The sequence below is a fragment of the Euleptes europaea genome, chromosome 10 (assembly GCF_029931775.1).
Source record: "Euleptes europaea isolate rEulEur1 chromosome 10, rEulEur1.hap1, whole genome shotgun sequence".
In the NCBI taxonomy this organism is placed as follows: Eukaryota; Metazoa; Chordata; class Lepidosauria; order Squamata; family Sphaerodactylidae; genus Euleptes; species Euleptes europaea.
Window position 1 is genome coordinate 57,873,727 of NC_079321.1, and position 20,314 is coordinate 57,894,040.

Consider the following 20,314-nt stretch of genomic DNA (forward strand, 5'->3'; position numbering starts at 1 on the left):
GCCAGGGCATACCAGCTAGGTCAAATGTGTGTTACAGTGCAGAGGGGTCATGTCAGATGCACATTACAGACATTGCAAATTGGCATTGACCCATGGTAGATGGCTACAGCAGACATGTCTTACTCATTAATCTTTGTCCACCACTCTGGCATACTTGGATTGAATGCAGCTGGCAGAATTTAGATTGATCCTCAAACTGATCCAGTATGGAGCAGGAAGGATTGCTTGCCTGAGCAGATCCACATTAGGATCAGTCCAGGGCTGATGTGTGTTTCCAGTTACTAATTTCAGATCAGTGTCTGGATCAGTTCCTATTCTACGTCTCCATTTCATATTATTCTAAACAAACACGACTGATGACAAAGACTCTAGCAAAACCCTCAGACTCTAAAATCTGTTGAAACGGTATAAAGCTAGAGAATAAGATGACACACCTCCCCACCCACTTTAAGACTAATATAAGCTTTCTATCAGTTATGGATGGGTGATAAAAAAATTACTTTACAGCTCCCACACAATCACTTTAAAGTCTTCTGATGTGTTAATGTTTCACCTCTCTCCAACTCATTCTTCAGATGCAAAGGGGTCCCCCATTTAACATAATCACTTAATAACTGCTAAGTGATGGGTATCAGAACCCTAATGCTACTAATATTTGCCAAACCCAGCTCTTTTGTAATAACAATAACACCATGATAGCAAACTGTAAATCTGCGTAATTATACTTTAATTGTATTGTGAGGCATGCATTAATCACAAAGTTTAAGTGCCAAGGATGGAATTATAATAATTCTGTAAAACAAATTTAAGCTAGCTAAGTAGGTCAAAGCCACTAGCATGCAACAGGAGACCTCTGGGAATTTATCAGTTAATGGCTATTTATGTGCAAATGAGTGCCCTACAACCCTCCAAAATCCTGTGTAGCCGAAGGGTATTTCTGTTAACCAGGAGCATGCTTAACTGCTGAGGCATAAATTAAACCATTTATTGGAATTATTTTAATTCTTCCTCCCTCTCCCCCACCCCAGCCCACTAGCTGCACAATTTACAGTGTTAATTTACATGGAGATAGAGCTGCTGAGGACTTTTCAGAAATGCTCCTGTTTATAAAAGAACCTTTACTAAAGCAGTAACAATTGAGCTCTCAATCACCCAACCTTTCATTGGGTGGCTGAAGTCATTAAAAGTTCCAGAGGTTCAGCGCTACACAGCAATGCAGCACAGCAAAACCCTTTTCTAACAAATTAATGAAACAAGGTTCTATTTTAGGACCCATCAATCTCTTTATCAAACTTAGGCATGGACAACGTAACTCAAAGGGGATTCCTTCAATTACATTTTTCTTTATTCATAATGCACACGATCAAGGGTTTTCAGAAAGTTAATTAAAAAAAATATTAACACCAAGTATAAGAAACCATTTCTTCCTTCATTATGGGGGAAGGAATCTCCACTTTGAATTTTTCTGTGAACTTTTTTTTTAATTATTAGAATTCTGGCAAGTATTGGGTTCCATTTCCATTTATTTACTAGCTCCTTTGACCAAAGGTCTTGAGCTTAACCAAGATAATAATACATTCAGCTTGGCCTACACACTTATTTTATTTTGACATTCAAGCAACATCACCTCAGCCAAAAATCTTGCAACAGAACTAGTAATATCAGGGTGAATATCTCTCATTATGTGAGATATCACCCAGGGCTCTAAGGGAAGTTTGTATTTAGTCAATATTGGATAGATCCAATGCAACCTAGGAGCTGACCAGTGCTGACAAAACAATAAGAGATGGTGCAGAGTCCCAATATCTCCAGATTTACATTCACAAACTCGATCTGAGTATGGAGTTTTCGCAAAACGACCTGACATCTCTGCAGTTGGATAAGCATTTAATCTGGCAAGCATAAAGGCACGTCTATGGCCTGGGATTGTCAGCAAGCTCACATAAGAGGGCGAGTATTGGGTTGTATCTAGCGGAAGATGTTGGCAGAGGACATCAATCTTCCCTGTCCTCCATCAGAACGTTTGACCCCAAACTACTATCTGGTTGGGAGAACCTGACACAAGCAAGATGCACCAGAGGATGGGAGGTTTAAGCAACAAGGAGAAATCAGCGAAAACTGCCTCATTTGCTGATGAAAGTCATGAGTGGAACAGTGAAAGAGGCATTTTTGTACTTCTCATTTCTCATCACAGGATGGTCCAGCACATTTTGCTACTGAGGCTCGCACAACCCTCAGAGGGGAGTTAGCTACCCACCTCTCTGCTTCTCTGTCCCCAATAGACATGTAACTGCCCCCTAGGTATACTCACAAGGAAAGGATTTGTTGCTTTCCACAAAACATTTTCAGTGGATCTGACTGGGCGTAAATGACCTTTAATAACCCTGCTTTTGTTCCAGAGGACAAGAGAAAGAATGACGAAATCTCTTGAGGCTACTGTACTAAAACCGCTCTGCTCCATCATACCCAAGGAAGAGGGGAAGTGTTCTTTGAAATACTTAACTATAATTTTTTAAAAATGTGTGCTAACTCTAAATTCGACTATCATGGTTTGACAGTGATGCAAACCAGGGCTGCTCTGCCTTGGCTTCTCTACTGAGGCACTGTTTTCAGGAGCATCCAAATAATCTTCCAATTTCCTACCAGAAAAGTTGTTTTGCTATGGAAATTTGTTGAATGTGTAACTTGGACTAGTTACACATACTCAGCCTCACCTACCTCACAAGGTTGTTGTGAGGCTACAACAAAGGAGAGGAGTGATATTCCCACAACTCAGTTCAGTTTGAGTCTGGGGAGAAAGACAGGGCATAAATGAAGCTATTTAATCAATGCCTGGCAAGATCTAGGGGTCAGTAAACGAACCTGAGGCACTTGGTTCCCAGAGTCTTATCTGCCTGCGTTCAGGGAAAGGGGAATCTCCTCTTCCCTGCACTCCAATGTAGCTGCTCCCTTCGTGGACTCCTTTGAGACTGGCTATAGTCAGGCTGCTGGGGCCTAGCTATCTCCAGAGCTGTTCTGCCCTCCCTGGTCTACAGCTTCCTCAGCTCTTCTGGCACCTTCCACGTCCCAAGGGACTCCTCTGCTGTAGGTATCTAGATTTCAGCTCTATCTTTGGAAGTCCTCCAGAAATCTTCCTCTGAGTCTCCCTTCTGAGTTTCTTTGTCTGGGTGCTCAGTCTACTTACAGATTGAAGGAGGATTGAAACCTCGCCCTTTTTGATTGGCCCTTGTAGCATACTTGGATAAGAGCCAATCATATGGCTACATTGTCCCTGCTGTCTGATTGGTTCTTTTCTGATCCAGCTAAGGACCAATACCACAGCTCTATTTTCTCCTCCACCTTCTTTGATAGGTTAACTTTACACGCCCTTAATTTGCATGATTGTTATGTTTTCCCTTACACAACCAGACATTAAATTTATTCTATTACACATACATGGCTATTTACAACTACAAATATACAAATATGCACTTGTGGGTTTTGATTTCTTCACAATGCCATTTTCTACAAGAGTTAAAACCCACTGGAAACAGATGGGATTTAGATACTGAAGTCAGCTACTTTCCAGAAATGTTACCTGGTCAAAGCTTATGCACACCATAGAATGGAGGATCCTATTATGAAAAAAGGTACCAGTATTGTTTGTATTTTAGCAGTAGTGAATCCATCACGTTGCTCAGTAAAATCAGTTATTTTATATAAATTAAAACAGTATCATCAAATTGTCACTAACTCTATAGTTACAACTGTATTCCTTACAACCATGACTATGCCTGAACATTCTAGACACTGGCGGGAATTGAAGAGTGAATTCATGGCTTTCGTTAACCTTGGATTAGAGATATGCAGGCCCTTCTTGAAGTGAGAACAGGAGCATTTTCTATTGCTTCTACTGGTGGGTAATTCAAATGATTTTCCCTCAAACATTTTTTAAATTCCGAAACCAACGAGAACGGAGCCTTGTTTACTTACCATGACGGCTCCTTATGTTCTGGGTTGAAGGGCATCTTGTCAATCATGGGTATTACCATCACATGCCCAGGGAGGCAGGACCAAAACTTTTTCAACTTCCTGTCTCCCTGGGCGGGAAGCCCAGTTTTCGTACTCGCCGAGCTGATGAGACAGGTAAGTGCATACAAAAGACAGCAAACACACACTGCTTTATCAAAAAACTACGAACTCCTATATAACGACAACATGGAAAGGACAACAAAAAGGTCCCTTAAACAGATTTCGGAATTGATGGCGGACATAGGGAGCATCCAGTACCGCAAATTTAAAGTGTCCAAACCCCAAATTCTTAAACACTCTACGAACAAGAGCAAGCTGAGTCTTGGATCCTAATGGGCGGGCAAGATGCCCTTCAACCCAGAACAGAAGGAGCCATCATGGTAAGTAAACAAGGCTCTGTTCTCAGTTCTGGGTGAAGGGCATCTTGTCAATCATGGGATATCCAAGAGCTGGATGACTGGGTGGGATTAGGACTTATCCAAGACCTGCTGCAGGACCCTTCTACCAAAGGCTGCGTCAGCAGAAGCCATAGAATCAATTTTGTAATGTTTTATGAATGTAGAGGCCGTAGACCAGGTGGCTGTCCTACAAATTTCGTCTAGTGAGGCTTGCCTATTGAAAGCTGCGGATGTGGCCGCACTGCACACAGAATGTGCGGTGATGCCTGAAGGAGGAGGAATTTTACTGGCCCTATACGCTTCGATAATGCAGTCTTACCGCTGTACTGATTGCAGAACTAGACATTTTGCAACCTTTGGAGGGACTAGTTAAGGAAATAAATAGAGCATCTGATTTCCTGATAGGGGCAGTACGTTTGAGGTACACCTTCAATAATCTCCTCATATCCAGGTGGTGCCACTCTTTCTCTTTGGAGTGAGTGGGGTTCGGACAAAATGACGGTAAGTGAATTTCCTATGATTGGTGGAAGATGGAATTCACTTTGGGAATGAAGGTGGGGTCTGGTCTAAGGACCACCTTGTCCCTATGAAATATACAAAAACCTTCGTTGGAGGAAAGTGCACTCAGCTCAGACACACGACGAGCCGAAGTCACCGCTGTGAGGAAGATGGTCTTAAGTCTCAGCATCCTTAAAGGAATCTCACTGATTGGTTCGAAGGGGGGACGAATTAAGGCCGTTAGAACCACATTTAGCTGCCAGGTAGGAAAACGGTGAACTACCGGAGGGTTAGTCTGACCCACACCCTTGAGAAAAGTTATGATATGGGGATGTCTGGACAGGGGTAAGCCCTCTTCCACAGACAGCATGGTGGACATGGCTGCCACCTGCCTGCGCAGGGTGGAAACCTTAAGTCCCATCTGCACGCCTTCGTGCAGGAAATCCAGGATGGCAGGGATACCCGGAGAGAGTGGGTCGAAGAGCTTGCGCCTACACCATAGTACAAAAGCTCGACAGGAGGTGTTATAAATTCTCCTGGTGGACGGCTTTCTGGCCTCTAGCATGGTATCCACAACCGCTGCCGTGTAACCTTCCTCTAAGAGGGACCTCCTCTCAATTTCCACGCGGTTAAGCGAAGCCATTGAGGGTGTGGGTGGAACAATGAGCCCTGATTGAGAAGGTCCAGATGTTTGGCAGTTCCCATGGTGGTTGAACCGACAGTTCTCTCAGACTGGGGAACCACAGCCTCCTTGGCCACATGGGGGCAATGAGGATTACTGTTGCTTCCTCTTTCCTGATCTTTCTTATCTCTCGGTAGGATAGGGATGGGAGGAAAGGCGAACAGAACCTCCTTTGGCCATGGAGCCATGAGCAAACAGGTCTGCCATGGGCTGGCTAAACCTCTCCACAACCTGTTGGAAAACCGATCTGTTGAGGGACCACTCACCCTCGTCCAGCATCTGACAGCTCAACCAGTCGGCTTGAAGGTTGAGTACACCACTCACGTGTTCCGCGCTGAGTGACAGCAGGTTCGACTAGGCCCATGAGAAAATGATCTCCTGATGGAGCTTGGAGGATCTCAACCCCCCCTCCCCCGCTTGTTGAGATATGCCTTGGCCGATATGTTGTCTGTTCGGACCAAGACATGTCTGCGTCGAAGGACGCTTCCGAAGTGCTCTAGGGCCAGTCGAATCGCTCTTAGCTCTAACAGATTTATGTGTAGTTTTCTTTCTCCCTGGGTTCTGATATGTGGCCCCCCATCCGTCTAGGCTTGCATCTGTGTAAATTTGTATCTGGTCCCCTAGTACAAAGTGCATCCCCTTGTTGAGGTTGCTGGTCTTGCTCCACCAAAGGAGGGAGCGTCGGAAAGCTAGAGGAAGAAGGATTGACTTGTCCCTGCTTTGAGTAATGAGAGTCTGGTAAGGTTGCAACAGACTCTGGAGAGGCCTGGAATGGAACCTGGCCCACGGAACCGAGCTGATGCATGCTATCATCTTCCCTAGCAGCTTGGCTAATGTCATGAGCCTGCCCTGAGTGGAGCTGATGGTGGTTTGAACCATAGACTGAATCTTGGTGATTTTGTCCTGAGGAAGAATTACCTGGTTCCTGTGGGTGTCCAGGATGACTCCCAGGTGTTCCAACCTCTGTGTCGGGGTCAGATGACTTTTCCCCATGTTCATGAGGAAGCCATGTTTGGTAAGGATGTGTATCACTCTGGATGTATGGGAGAGGGCCTCCTCTCTGGACTTTGAGCAGATTAAAAGATCGTCCAGATATGGAAACACTGTAATCCCCTCCTGATGTAGTAGTTCCACCAACGTCACCAGAATTTTGGTGAATACACGTGGGACAGACCCAAGTCCGAAGGGAAGTGCCCTGAGCTGGTAGTGTTCCCTGTTGTAACAGAATCTGAGAAACCTCCGTTGGGAGGTGTGTATGGGAACATGTAGGTACGCTTCCTTCAGGTTTAAGGAGGTTAGAAACTGATTTATTTGGAGGGCCTCCAGAATGGAGTGGAGCATTTCCATACGAAATTTCCTGTACCTGACCTTTCTGTTGAGATGTTTCAGGTCTAAAATAGCTCTCCAGTCCCCATTTTTCTTGGGGACTGAAAAGAAGATGGAATATACTCCTTTGCCCCTTTCCATCTGAGGGACTGGTTCTATGGCCCGAATTTGTTGAAGGTGTAAAATTGCCTGTAATGTTCTTTGGGTGTTTTTCTATTCGAATTGACCTTGGGGAATTTATGAATTTGTCTCTGGAAATGCTGGTGAATTCTATGAGGTATCCCGATGAGAAGACCTGAGACACCCAGGCATCCGTGTAAGAGCGCTCCCATGTTTGGTGAAACTGCAGGAGACTGCCCCCTACTTCTAGGGACATGGCGTCACTGCTTGGGGTTTTTGGTGAATTTGTCACCTCTGTTGGCTGAGAAGTGCTGTTGCCCCTGTTGGGGATGAAAAAATCTGCCACCCCCTCTACGAAAGGATCCCCTACTACTGTTACTCCAGGAACCCCGGCGATGGTCCGGCCTAAAAGGAGCCAGAGCGTGGGAGGATCTGAAATTGGGGAAGGAGGAAGAGGTCTTCCCATCCTTGTAGGATTTGGGCAGAACCTTCTTCTTATCTTTATTCTCTACGAGAATCTTTTCTAGCCTCTCCCCGAAGAGCTTTCCCCCGGTATAGGGATAAGACATGGTCAAGGTCTTTGTTTTAATTTCATTCTGCCAGGGGTGAATCCAAAGTGCCCTTCTAATGGCAATGTTAGAAGAAGTAGCACGGGCCGCGAAGGACATGGCGTTTAGTGACGCGTCTGCCATGAAGGCCTTGAGAAGTCTGTTAAGTCCTTCAGACAGTTTACGGTTGTCCCCTGTGTAATGCTGGATAATTTTCCTGAGCCACACAATGGATGCTCGTGCCATAATAGAGGTTGCTGCAGAGGCCTGAATGGCCAGGACAGAAGCCTCATGTACTTTTTGGGAGAGGACCTCAGCCTTTCTGTCAATTGGGTCCCTTATAGTCCCCATTCCATCCTCAGAAGGAAGGTCCGGAGACAGAACAGCAGCTACAGGAGCATCCATAAGGGGTAGCTGAAATAAGGACATGGCCTGAGGGACCATAGTGTATAGCTTCTTAATGCTAGCAGGGAACTGCCTGTTAGCGAGAGGCTTGTCAAACTCTGTCTGCACCTGAGTTTCAAAGAACTCAGGAAAAGGAATTTCCCAAATATGTGGCTTAGTACTAGGAAAGAATTCCTTGGTCCCCTTTTTTCTGGATTTGGGTTTGGCCTCATTAGAAGTGTCTGGGTCTTCATTGAGGTCCAGGGCTATGAGAGACTTATTTAATAGACTCTTGAAATCCGCAGCCAGAAAGAGACGAGGATGCTGCTCTTCCAGCAAGATTGGGGAGTCTTCGTCAGAATCAAATTCCCCTTCTTCTCTGCTTTCTGCGTCAGAGGCTACTGATAGGTAGTCCTCCATAGGTTGTCTGGATTGCAGAGAAGGCTGGGCTTTTAAGGCCGCCTTTGTACGCCACTGAGCCCCAGGGCGACTTTCCTGATCCCTCGGTTCCTGGTGAGGCGGGGGAATAGATATTGACTGACTTGGGATGTTTCCCTGGATGATGGGGGCAAGGGAATTTCTAAAGGTGTCCATCATTTGGGCCTGTTTGTCCAACACCCCATTAACCAAATCAAGCATTTCCCGTCTGGTAACAGGAGCCTTGGGCTCCGCTAGAAATATGTTACCCCCATGCAGGGAATCGGTCACAACCGAGGCTCCGTCCTTCCCGGGACTCCTTGAAGCTGCAGCTGCAACGGGCGCCATTTCGCGGACTTCGTTCCGCTTTGCGCCATTTTGAGGTGGCTCCTCAGAGCGTGCCTTTTTTGAAGCCGTCAGCCCCTCTGCGCCGAGAGGGGTGGAGCTGCCACTCTGACTGCTGGTGTTTTACTTGCGGCGTCGCCCTGTCGAGGCGACGAGGGCAGAGTCGCGGTCCTCTTCGGACAAAAGGTCCGAATCTGAATCTCTCCTGCCGTCCGCCATCTTGCCCAACGGGGCGAAGTGGGGGCGGAGAGATGAGGTAAATTAGGAGGGAAGACGGAGGAAACGGAACGCACACGGCCGAAACCGGCAGAGAGAAAGGGAGGGTAGAGACGAATGGACTCAGGAAAAAACGGACACAAACAAAGGGAAGGGAAATAGCCTTCAAAAATTCGGAGTTTGCTAACGACGCTGCCACCCTCATCAAGGCAGGATGGAAACTGGGCTTCCCGCCCAGGGAGACAGGAAGTTGAAAAAGTTTTGGTCCTGCCTCCCTGGGCACGTGATGGTAATACCCATGATTGACAAGATGCCCTTCTCCCAGAACTGAGAACTATAAACATAGCTCTATAACCAAATATTTTCCTTTTATGAAATATTCAACACCACAGAATTATATATGATCATTTAGAGTCCAGCCCAAACCAAAACCTCAACATTCCTGGCCTCCACAGTTCAGTTCAAAGAGGAGGTTTCTACTTTGACGTAGCCTGTCTATACTGGCCTCGTATTATACATGACAGTACACTTCACACAACCTTAGTGCAAGCTTCACCTGCACAAATTCAGCTGGTAAGCAATCTCACTTTAGAAACTCAAAGTTTGTAACATTCCCACCAACTCAGTTCTGACCATCTTCCGAACAGTGCCTTTGAGGATCATAAACAAGCCATCTGCTTCTTTCTCCTCCACAAAAACATACGGCATCCTTCCCTTAAAACCACAGTTTCTGATTCTGATTTGAAAGGAAAGTGCTAACCATAGCTCGCCAACTGAGACTTCATTAGTAGTTAACAGGAAATTGGAAGGGAAGTCATGCACCAGAGGTAGAGACCACGCAAGTGCATGGTTCATAGGATCATCTACATTGAAAAGAAGGAACATAAGCAACAATGTGTTGCTTATCTACAACACAGGACAAAGAGATTACATGATAACCATGATAATGCAGGTAAGGACAGTAGTGCCAGAATGTCTTCCAACGTAGTTTATTCACATCGGTTCAAATACTAGTGGGCCAATATGCAGGCCTATTTAGACAGTCTCAGTCTCCCTCAGCCAAATGGAAATGAAATCGGTAATTCATAAACTCCTTCCTTCATCGAGGAAGGTAATTTCTGTGCTGGAAAGCACCTGCATTTATTTGAATGTCTCACCTTTCATACAAGGCATTTTCCACCTGGTTAATCCCAACTTTGCCTCTGAAAATAATGTACCAACGAAAAGTTTCAAGGTAACACAGAAAACAAGAGGGGAAAACAAGCAAACACACCTAGTATTTAGAGAATTCTCATGTTGCTGTTACCATCTAAGGAGAAAGCCTAATTAAAGTGCACATACATGGGAATGTGGGAATACAGAGATGAACAACTGTGTTGAGACTAATGCTCGAAGGAAATAAATGTGACTGCAAACAGCAGTAGTGAAGGATACATATTTCAAAATGCTGAGATCCTCAAAGTGCTTACTTCAAGGTAGGTTCCTTCAAGGTAATTATCTAGAATCATAGTTCTGGAATCAGTCCCCAAAGGGGTAATCAAAAGAAGAATGTGCTGTACTTTAGAATAAAAAGAACTGAAGCCAGAATACCTTAACATAGCTCTTAACACCTCTGAACTAGTTATTACACCCCAGAACATACCAAATGTTAATTTTCTTTCCATCTCTCCCTTTTGTGTATTATAAGAGGCAGACACAGTCCTGTTCCATTTCTTCCCTTCTGAATGTTAAATTTGCTTCCCACCTCTTTCCCTTTCTTGTATTAGAAGAAGAAGTGGCACACGCAACCCTGCTCAATTTCTTCTCTCCCTGGCTCCAGGTTTTGTAGTGGGTAAAATAAAAACTACCATCTTCCTCAAAAAAAAAAAAAAAAAAAAGGAAAAAGAACTCCATTTGCTTTGAAAGCTGCCAGTAGGAGGCAGCATCGCCTCTGACAGCCATCACCACCCGGCAATGCAGAGTAGTTAGGAACTTGCTTCATTCTTCTGTCATTATATAAGCAAGATGACACTGTTCTCTAATCCAGCCAAAGCTGATAAGTACCATCAACCTGTCACTTCCTACATTTCAAATTCTAACACTGCAGCATCAAAGAGGGTTTTTTTTTACATTTCGATTTCTTTTGCGGCCAGCAGTCAGTAGCTTCTCGTTCTCCCACGGTGTTCTAATGCAGCATTTGCACACCGGGGTGACTCCCAGCCTGAATAGAAGGTGATCCCCTACTCACTGAGCTCATCTGTGGCCCATGTGCTAGGCAATTTAGATCCAATCAGCCCTTATTTAGCTCAAGAGTAATGAGCAGCATAGTGACACAGACTTAAGCCTGACCCTCAGGACACTGCTCATCAAGCAGTAAAACTGTGACAAAATCATTCATCTTCTACCCGCTGGCAAGAAATAATACTCGCACTCACTGTATTACTTTTCAAGATAGGAGGGGGGGAAAGTCCTGAATTTTCATGATGTGAGACATTAATTTGCAGAAAGCTGAATTCCCTTAAACCCCCCTGTTGCTATGAACTCACCAGGGGGAAATAGGCCTTAGGAGACTGAAATGGAATAAAGAAAATTGCTTCGGCTTTCTTTTCATTTTAAATAAGCCTTAAATCTGACAAGTTATCCTAAAGACAAAGATATATATATATAATTCTATACATATACAGTATTCCTAGTTTTAAAAAGAAACAATCAAAAATTGAGGTATTCCAATGCTAATTAGAGTTTTTATCATCATTTTTTTTCATTGTTCAATAGAGGGGAAAAATCCCGCAAATCTGTATAAATAGCTATTTTTTCCTCACCTCCTGCAAAGAAAGAAATATGGAGAGGAAAGTTCATTCAAGGGAAAAAAAAAACTATAGTTTCAGAAGTGGAGTGCTTCAACCAGAAAATAAATGTACATTGATGTTCTTCAGGGATCACATATTTTTCTAAACAACTATGGGGCCATAAGCAGCGGGTGCTCAGTATACTTGGAAATGGTTTTGTACGCTGAATTTTTTCCCTCTTTAAGCGTATTTGGTGGATTTTCTCTTTCACAACAGTAAATCGTGTATAGCTGACAGGTAGGTTATAGTACAAACCTCAGAGCAGGTTTGCTAGATAAAATGGTTATGGCAGAGAAGAAAAGAAGTGCAAGAACTTTTGAAATGGCAGCAGCCTGTGAAGAGTGGCATATTTTCATAGTATCTGAGAATTTTCTTAGCTCCCAACTAAGCTGCACCAGGCAATGGCATTTTAATAGATTCAGAAACCCCAGCAGGTCTCAGACATTTTCTCTCACTCTTTTCCCCCCAAAATAGCTTACCATCACCCCTAAAATTCAGTACAGTCAGGGCATGGGGAATGAAGGAGTGTGAGCATTTAAGTCACACTAACAACTCTTCTTTATGGAAGTGCTCGTTTTTAAACATGCAAGGCATCACTATAATTAACAGTGTAATTCTGTGCAGTTACTCCATTTACTTGGGCTTATACGGGGATGTCTGAGCACAGGATTGTACCGTAGCTGTCTAAAATGGCAAACCAATGACATTCGCAGCAAGCATTATTTAAGCACTGAGTCACCATACCATTACGGGTGACCCTTGTGGTGAGGAGCTAGAGACAAACAGAAGAATTTCCAGCAATTTCCACGGCCCAGGCTAGCCTGATCTCATCAGATCTCAGAAGCTAAGCAGGGTCAGCCCTGGTTCATATTTGGATGGGAGACCACCAAGGAATACCAGGGTTGCTGTGCAGAGGAAGGCACTGGCAAACCATCTCTGTTAGTCTCTTGCCATGAAAACCCCAAAAGGGGTCGCCATAAATCGGCTGCGACTTGACGGCACACACACACACTAAGATACAACATTTCAGTTGAACTGGAGTTTGGCTACAAGGCTTTCATGATGGCTTCCAAGATACTGTTGCAGGCAAGGATCCCTTGCTTTCTAATTGCTTGGATGACTCTCAGATCACTATTGCTCTTTGCAACTTTAATACATTTAGACTTCTAAAAAAGGAAAACATGAGCTCAGTGCCATTTCTGAAACATATTTATATTTTAGGGCCTAGTTATGAAAACATTCACGCTGGCATAGACACATGCAACACTGTTATAAAATCTCTCCAATGCCAGAATAATGCCAGGTTGCAAACCTGAAATTCATTGTTATGCATTTATTCAGCTACCTTTGTCATTTCTGCGGGGTCGGTGTCAGAAGTAACCATTTCAAAAATATGAAGATGGAAGAGGAATGAGGACAGTCATCACATTCCTTTGCTCATTATATTATTTCTAGTATTGGACAAGATCCTGTCTCTCACTCTTGCAAAAACAGTTGTATCTACATACTACTACAAAAACGGTTTTGACTTCAGATGCAGCTACCTGTGACCAAACAAGCAACACTGTAAAGCATCTTTTTACAAATGGAGATTATATACTTTTTATTGTAAGAAGTCTCTAGATTCAAAGGATTTAGTTTTCCCTCCCACAATAGTATTAAAAAAGATTACTATATTGGAAAGGGTATATAAAGGTTATCAAGGACTAATACTGAAACCCTGGAGTAAAAAGCACCTTTCTGTATTTTTTTATTAGCTTATCTGTTCACGGATATAAAAAGGAAAGAAGGAGAGCGTCTCCTGATGGGCTCAGAGGACTTCCCACAGGGCATTTTTGATGGCAAAGTATAACATGCACAAAACCTCCCTTCAAAACAAGTATATATTTCCATAGTAGAGATATATACTAGGAATTCACACTCAGCCTGAAAAGCTACAGGGTGCACTAGAGAAAAATGAATATACTTTCCTATTTGTTGATTTAGCTACAGTCTAGCTATCAGGGAATAATTCTTAAGGAGATAACCATTTTTGCCAGACTTGTACTCTGACTGTGGCCAAAAAAGAAGATTGTCAGATAAACCTTAAATACCGTTTTACAGTCTGCAGGACATTTATACTACCAAAGGCCACAGCTGTAGCCTGTTGCATCTGCACTGACATACATGCACAAGCCTGAAAGAGAAGACCAGTGTGCCAATGTTTGATATCACTCCAAAGGTCAAGAGCGGCTTTAACTGAGCCTAAAAACAATCAATGATATGCAATTGTAATGGCCTGGTAATCCTACTCAGCACTGTCTACCCTGACTGGCAGTGGATTTCAGAGTCAACTACAGATCATTCTTGAGATCCTTTAATGTTCACATACCAACATCTGATCTTGGGTTCCTATATACAAAGCATGTGTTCTAGACTACGTTATGGCCCTTCTCTTTATCTGTAAAAGCTTTGCATTTTAAGTAGTGTTTTATTCATTTCAAATGAGAAAATACAAGTTTCTCAGTGCTCCCTCAAAATGTCTGCATTTCCCTCTTTTCCACCCAGCTACACCTTTGCACTGGGAAATCCAAATGAACCCAATGCAGGGAATGATCCAACCACATTTAATGCAGGCACCATGTAGAATTACTGTCCTCCAGGGGAGGTTTATCTGAAACAAAACAAGGCCAAATCAGTGAACAAGGGATGTAGAGGGCAGCTCTCCTTGGTTGGTGGATAAACTGGGCTTACAGAAGCCCTGAATTACTTTCTCGCAGTGTGTTGTTTGAGAAAGATGCTCTAGACTACTGGTGGAACAGTTAGCTGAAGAGTTCCTGCCTTTCTGCTAGAATATAGCACCAAAGGGAAGAGCAAGTTTTCACAGCTATGTTAGAAATCCCTGAAAATAAAAGGGTTAGAATAGGAGGACAAACAGTCCCTGAACAAGAGCACCGTGAAAAGCTGTAATTAAATCACAGCTGTTTGCGACACCTTACTTTGCAAAATGAATGACTGCCATTTCTACCATCCCCTAAAATAAAAGGTAGAGAAACTAGCAATATGATTCTAGAAACTCTGTGTGATATGTTAAAGGGGATTGCTATGACTATTTGACATTCTAAGCTTTAAATACCAAGGCATTTAGTTAACACAGCCAAATCAGTATTTTCATAATGCTACTTAATCAGCAATAAAGGAATGCTCCTGTGAGCCATCAGCTTGGGTTAGCAGAAAAGTGGCATATGAAGTTATTATTAACTAACCGCCTATAGGGAGCTGCTTCTCTCTTTAATCAGTGATCTCCTTACCTACCTGCAAATTCTGACAGTTCTAGACCTATTACACTCAATACAGCTGGCAGAAGAATTATGTTTATACACGAGCTGATATCTTATTCTCATCTGGATATTAAAACAGAGGATTGCATAGTGAGACATTTGCTCCTTTGCCAAATCACAAGGGCAACAAAAAATGCATGTTATTAATTTGACCAAGGGTATTTCTCTATAACCCTGTTCTTGGCATGCAAATGTACAGGATCAGAATTTCTTCATGTTGGGCAATATGATTGCCATGACAATTTTCCTTCCCGTTCTTTCAACTGTGAAAGAAATGGTACCATTGCTATATAAAGATGTAAATTCTCAGTATTAATGCCAGTAATATAACTGAATTGTTTGTATATTCTATTATATAAGTTTGAATAATAAACATTATAAAATAATATAGTTACAATGTAGGTTTTTTAACGAATAAACCAAGATCACTGTGGTATTGTACATTTGTCTTAACTCTTGTCTCAATATCCCAAATGGTATTCATGTACAGCAGACATCAAGTGTTACACCATCATACTGACCTTCACGTTATTAATTTTATTTGTTTGCCTTTACCCTATGACAAAGGCCTAGGGCAGACTAAGATGCCGAAAATTATGAGATTAAAAAAACCAACAGCTGAAACAAGCTCCCTGGCTACCACAAAAGCCAGTTCCAACAGAAAATTCACATTGCCTTTAGAAAAGCCCAGCATATACCTTGATGAAATTCTAGGGGAAGGAAGTCTCCAGCCAGCCACCACCACAATGCTTATTTAAATGTGTGTAATTGTTCAAGTGTAATAGTCTTCAAACTGAATATTACTGCTGCTGGTTGAAGGTGCCTGGTATTTTATTCTTATTGCTATAGACAACGTAAATTATTGACTTTTAAAAACTGTTTTAAAAGGCTGTAAGCCGCCCTGAGCCTGGTCTTGGCCAGGAAAGGGCGGCCTATAAATCAAATTAATAATATATGGTAACAATAATAAAATTACAGTGGCCCATGAATTTTAGGCCATAAGTGAAATGTTCAAGCAAACAAATGAAAATTGCTGGCATCGGATGACATTTAGTAAAGTGAACCAAAATGGGTGGGGGGTGGAATATACTTAATTTTTTTAAAGTTTCCAGTTTGCTTCTCCATCGCCATTAAGAATTCTATTGTTTTCTAAAATACAAATGTACTGCAGTTATACAGACCCTTCAAAACTAAAGGACAGTCCAAGAGAGTACACCTTACGCACTTTTGAACAGTCCCAAGTAGTTTGCACTTAAAAAAAAAAAAAACCCAAGTTAAAGCAATTTAAAAGGACCCAACCAATAAATCACCTGCACTTCGTCAAACTCTTTATCTTTGTTCAAAGACAACTTGGGGGAAAATAATCAGTTGTCCTTGGATTTACAAGCCACTGACAGCAGAAGTCAAACTATCCAGACAGTAATAAAGTACTTAGGGTAAACATGCAGGTCAGTTTTCTCTCCACTGTTCACAATGCATATTTTCAGCTCCTCCTCTCTCTCAGCTCCTGTTTTCTACAGTGCCCAATCAATAACCGACTCATTAGGGCTTCTGGCAGCATGGTAGGGAAAGATGTTTCCCGGCTTTCCTAAAGGAGTTTTTGGCTTCAAACTGAAAAACTCTCCAGCAGACAGCAGAACGCTTAATACAGAAAGGACAGTTTGGAGGTTGTAAAGGGTATCAATAAATCAAGGAAAACCGATCAGTGATTAAAACCCAATTTCCCATTCTTCTTTATTTTTTTTTTCATTTTTTATTTTATTAGATTTGTAGCCCACCCTTTCCCAGCTACAGTTAGGCTCGGGGCAGCGACCAACAAGGACAACGGTCAAGTTAAAAATACAATGCTGTAAAATTTAAAAGTAGGATCCAATGATATAAAAATTTAAAAGCCTTACATAATCTAAAATTCAGGAGGCGCCTTAACAATAAATACAAATATGATGGGGATGGCCAAACAAGAAAGAACAATGAAAGGTGAGGAAAAACCAAGACCAAAAAACACGAATTAAATAAAAATAATTGCAGAAGTAGGATAGGGAAGGGAGGCCAGCTGTGATGTAACAGTTGCTGCCTCAACCATAGGCCTGTTGGGACATCTTTAGTCACTAGCCCACTCTGGGTCCCTACAACTTTTATTAAGCTGGATTTTTTATTAAGCAGATTTTTTTATTCATTAATTTTTATTGGCCACTGTGTGACTTGATGGACCTTGGTCTGATCTAGCATGGCCTTCCTTATGTACGTATTAAGCAGGAATTTCAACACACACATTCCCCCACCACACCACTCCACAAGGCTACCTGAAGGTACAGGTACAGAGTAAAAAGTGCTCCGTGTACACAACAAGAGAACTTTGGAAAGGAACTGAAGAAGCAACAACTTAAAGGTGCTTCAGTTAGGGCTTCATGTATCTGAGTGCCTGAAATGAGGCTCAAACTGCTGGTGGTCTGCCCAAGCTGTATCAACAGCCATGGAAGAATGCAAGCTCAAAACCTAAGCACCTTACGCTTGAGAATTAGGAGGTGAGAAGGACAACAGTACAACGACAGTCCTTTCACCATATCTCTTCTGTGAGCCATCAGTAGTGTAAGTAATGCAGAAGGCACCCTGTTGCTTTCGCTTGTGATGGAGCCAAACAAAAGGTAAGAGTTCCTCCTCTACAGGCATATGTCTTTTCAGATTGGCCAAGACAACCCAGGTCATTTATGCATGGGAGTTTTACCTGAGTTTCATTGTTTGCTGGACCCTCAATTTCCTGGTGGGAATCTATGCACCAACAGTCCCCAAGCTCAAATCAAGTCCCCGCCCCTTTAAATGCTGCTTTGGCTTACTTGTAGGGCTTACTGTGAAATAAAATCCCCACCCAAACCCAATCGCCATATAAAAAAGCATTTTAAGTTAAAGAAAAGTGCCATATGCTCATGTACAATTTCATTTGATTAAATGTGTAACCTGACTTCTCTGAAAAGCACTGTCTAAGGTGCTGTAAAACTGTGCTTGTGGCACTTGATCAGCGCTCATACGCATAACTTGCTAAACAAGTCGTTCATCAAGTAATGAACATGTATGTGTGAATCAGCATATACACAGTCTCATGTACTCTTCTGGTGAACAACTTGTAAACCTTAATCTAAGCTCAGTCTCCCCGCTAAGCTTGGCAGCCCACCAAGTGGTAGAAACCAAGTCAGACAGCAGAAACAGGAGATTTGTTAGGCCTGCAGGACATGGCTGATGGGTTCAGGTCTGCATATAGCTTAGAAGAGGGACTAAACATTCCGTTCACAGTAAATTAGTCCTGAACTACAGACATCTCAGCCAAAGCTTATTTTCAGCAATACAAATGAAGTGATGAATTGATAAAATATGTGCTTATTTTATAACAAACTTACAAACTATGGGCTGGATCCTACCATCTTTTATGCTAGTGTTGACCCCAAAAAAGGTACACAAGGATCGTACAGGTTGGCAAAACAAAAAACCACATGACTGAGCTGCAGTGAGAAGAGGCGTTGTATGAAACTGATGCTCCTCCTCCCACTTGCACCAGGAGAAAAGCTTTTAGGATTTAACTTTGTAGATATTACATTTTAGGGAAAAACAACAAGAACACAGGCCACAAAAATGGATAAAATGAAGGGTAAGGTACAAAAACAAGACAGCATGTTCATACATCGCTAGTTGCAAAGCTTTTAAAGTATGTGACTGTACATATCAGGGTGGATAAAAATCAATTTTTAAAAAATCACAAAAAGGACTTTTAAAATTTAAATTAGATTTTTAAAATTTAAATCGGATTTTTAAAATAAAATGCTTTTTGAGAAAAAATCGATTTAAAGATAGTTTTCTGTTTAAGATACATTATAGTCCAAAAGTTATTCATCATGAAATATGGATTAGTTTTTAATTATGTAGCATGAGGCTGTATATTCATGCAATGCTTACATTTTTTGGTAAATAAATTCCATTAATCCATTCACAATGTCATGCTCTTCCAGAGATTTCTGTAAGATTATTTTGGACATTCTTTCTATCTAGAAGATATTATCACAGAAGTTTTGCTGAGATAACATGCCTCTTCCTCACAGCAAAAATGTTATAAAATAAACATACAGAGTTGAGAAAAACACCTTCATCCCATTGTTCCTTTGCAAATCTATATACAAGAATCAACTCCTTACACCTTAAGGGCTAAATTTTCAGACGTTCAATGAATAGGTTTTTTTGGAGTGGAATAGATCTGCACAAAAAGCTAAGTGTTAGGAAGGAGGGGCAAGCAGTAAAAATGAAATGGAAACCTTTTGAGCAGAATACTCCACAAGTCTTGGAATCTTTGTGTGTACAGTCTGAGATTTATCATATTATTCTCTCCCTGGAGGAGAAAACCTATAATGGCAGCAGGCCGTAAAAGAGAGTAGAAAACCACGATTTGAATCCAGTCTTAGTTGACTAGTGATTTAAATCGATTTAAGTCTAATCCACCAGGGAACATATCAATGCTTACCTCAACCTAGATAGAATATCCTGCAAGAAATTTAAGACAGCTGCGAGTTCGGCTCCTCGACAACCTGGAAGCAACATACTGAAGCCATCATTCAGCAGCTTTTCTTCAGAAAGGTGCAACAGGCGGCTGGTCTCAAATACTTCTTGGACGCCATCAACGTAAGTGGAAAGCAACATCCAGAGGTTTTGTTTCTGCGCGTGGTCATTTTTCGCTACTAAGAACTCCTTTGCCTTTTCACGGAAGGCGCTTGAGAGATGCTCAGCCAGCACAGTAATGTCCATGCTCTTCTCAACGTATGTTAAGATGAAGGCAAAGCACCCTTTCCAGATCAGAGCTCTCTGAGACGTGCTTGTGGAGACCGGACTAAGAAAACGCAACAGTTCCATCACGCGACTGGCCACATCCTCGGTTTCCGCCATGGTTGCCAGCACAAGGAAAAGATGGAAAAAGTTTTGCAGCCCGGCCTCCGTCAACTCACGCATTCTTTTCTGGTGAAACTTGGAATAAATTCTGCATTGTACCAAAAAGAAAAAGCGCATTTTGTGTCATGATCTTGCTTTGCCGTTCTCTGCTAACCTATACTCCACTGCAGTTTTGTCAGTAACGACCTCGCTGAGCTCCTTCCTACCGGAGGTGAACTGCAAATCTGACTTTATCTACTAGCCAGAGCCAGACTGATACCAGAAATCTTCAGAGCTAAAAACAAGTCTGCACAGC

General features: G+C 42.4%; 1 protein-coding gene across 1 annotated transcript in view; it reads right to left on the minus strand.

Moving 5' to 3' along the window:
- MMS22L (MMS22 like, DNA repair protein) overlaps positions 1–20,314 on the minus strand; it is a gene marked incomplete at its 5' end in the record, with an annotated part of 122,391 nt that overhangs the window by 61,882 nt on the left and 40,195 nt on the right. The window contains one exon of the mRNA XM_056856771.1: positions 19,598–20,107. Within this exon, the coding sequence (XP_056712749.1) occupies positions 19,598–20,107 (510 nt within the window). The remainder of the gene's footprint in view (positions 1–19,597; positions 20,108–20,314) is intronic.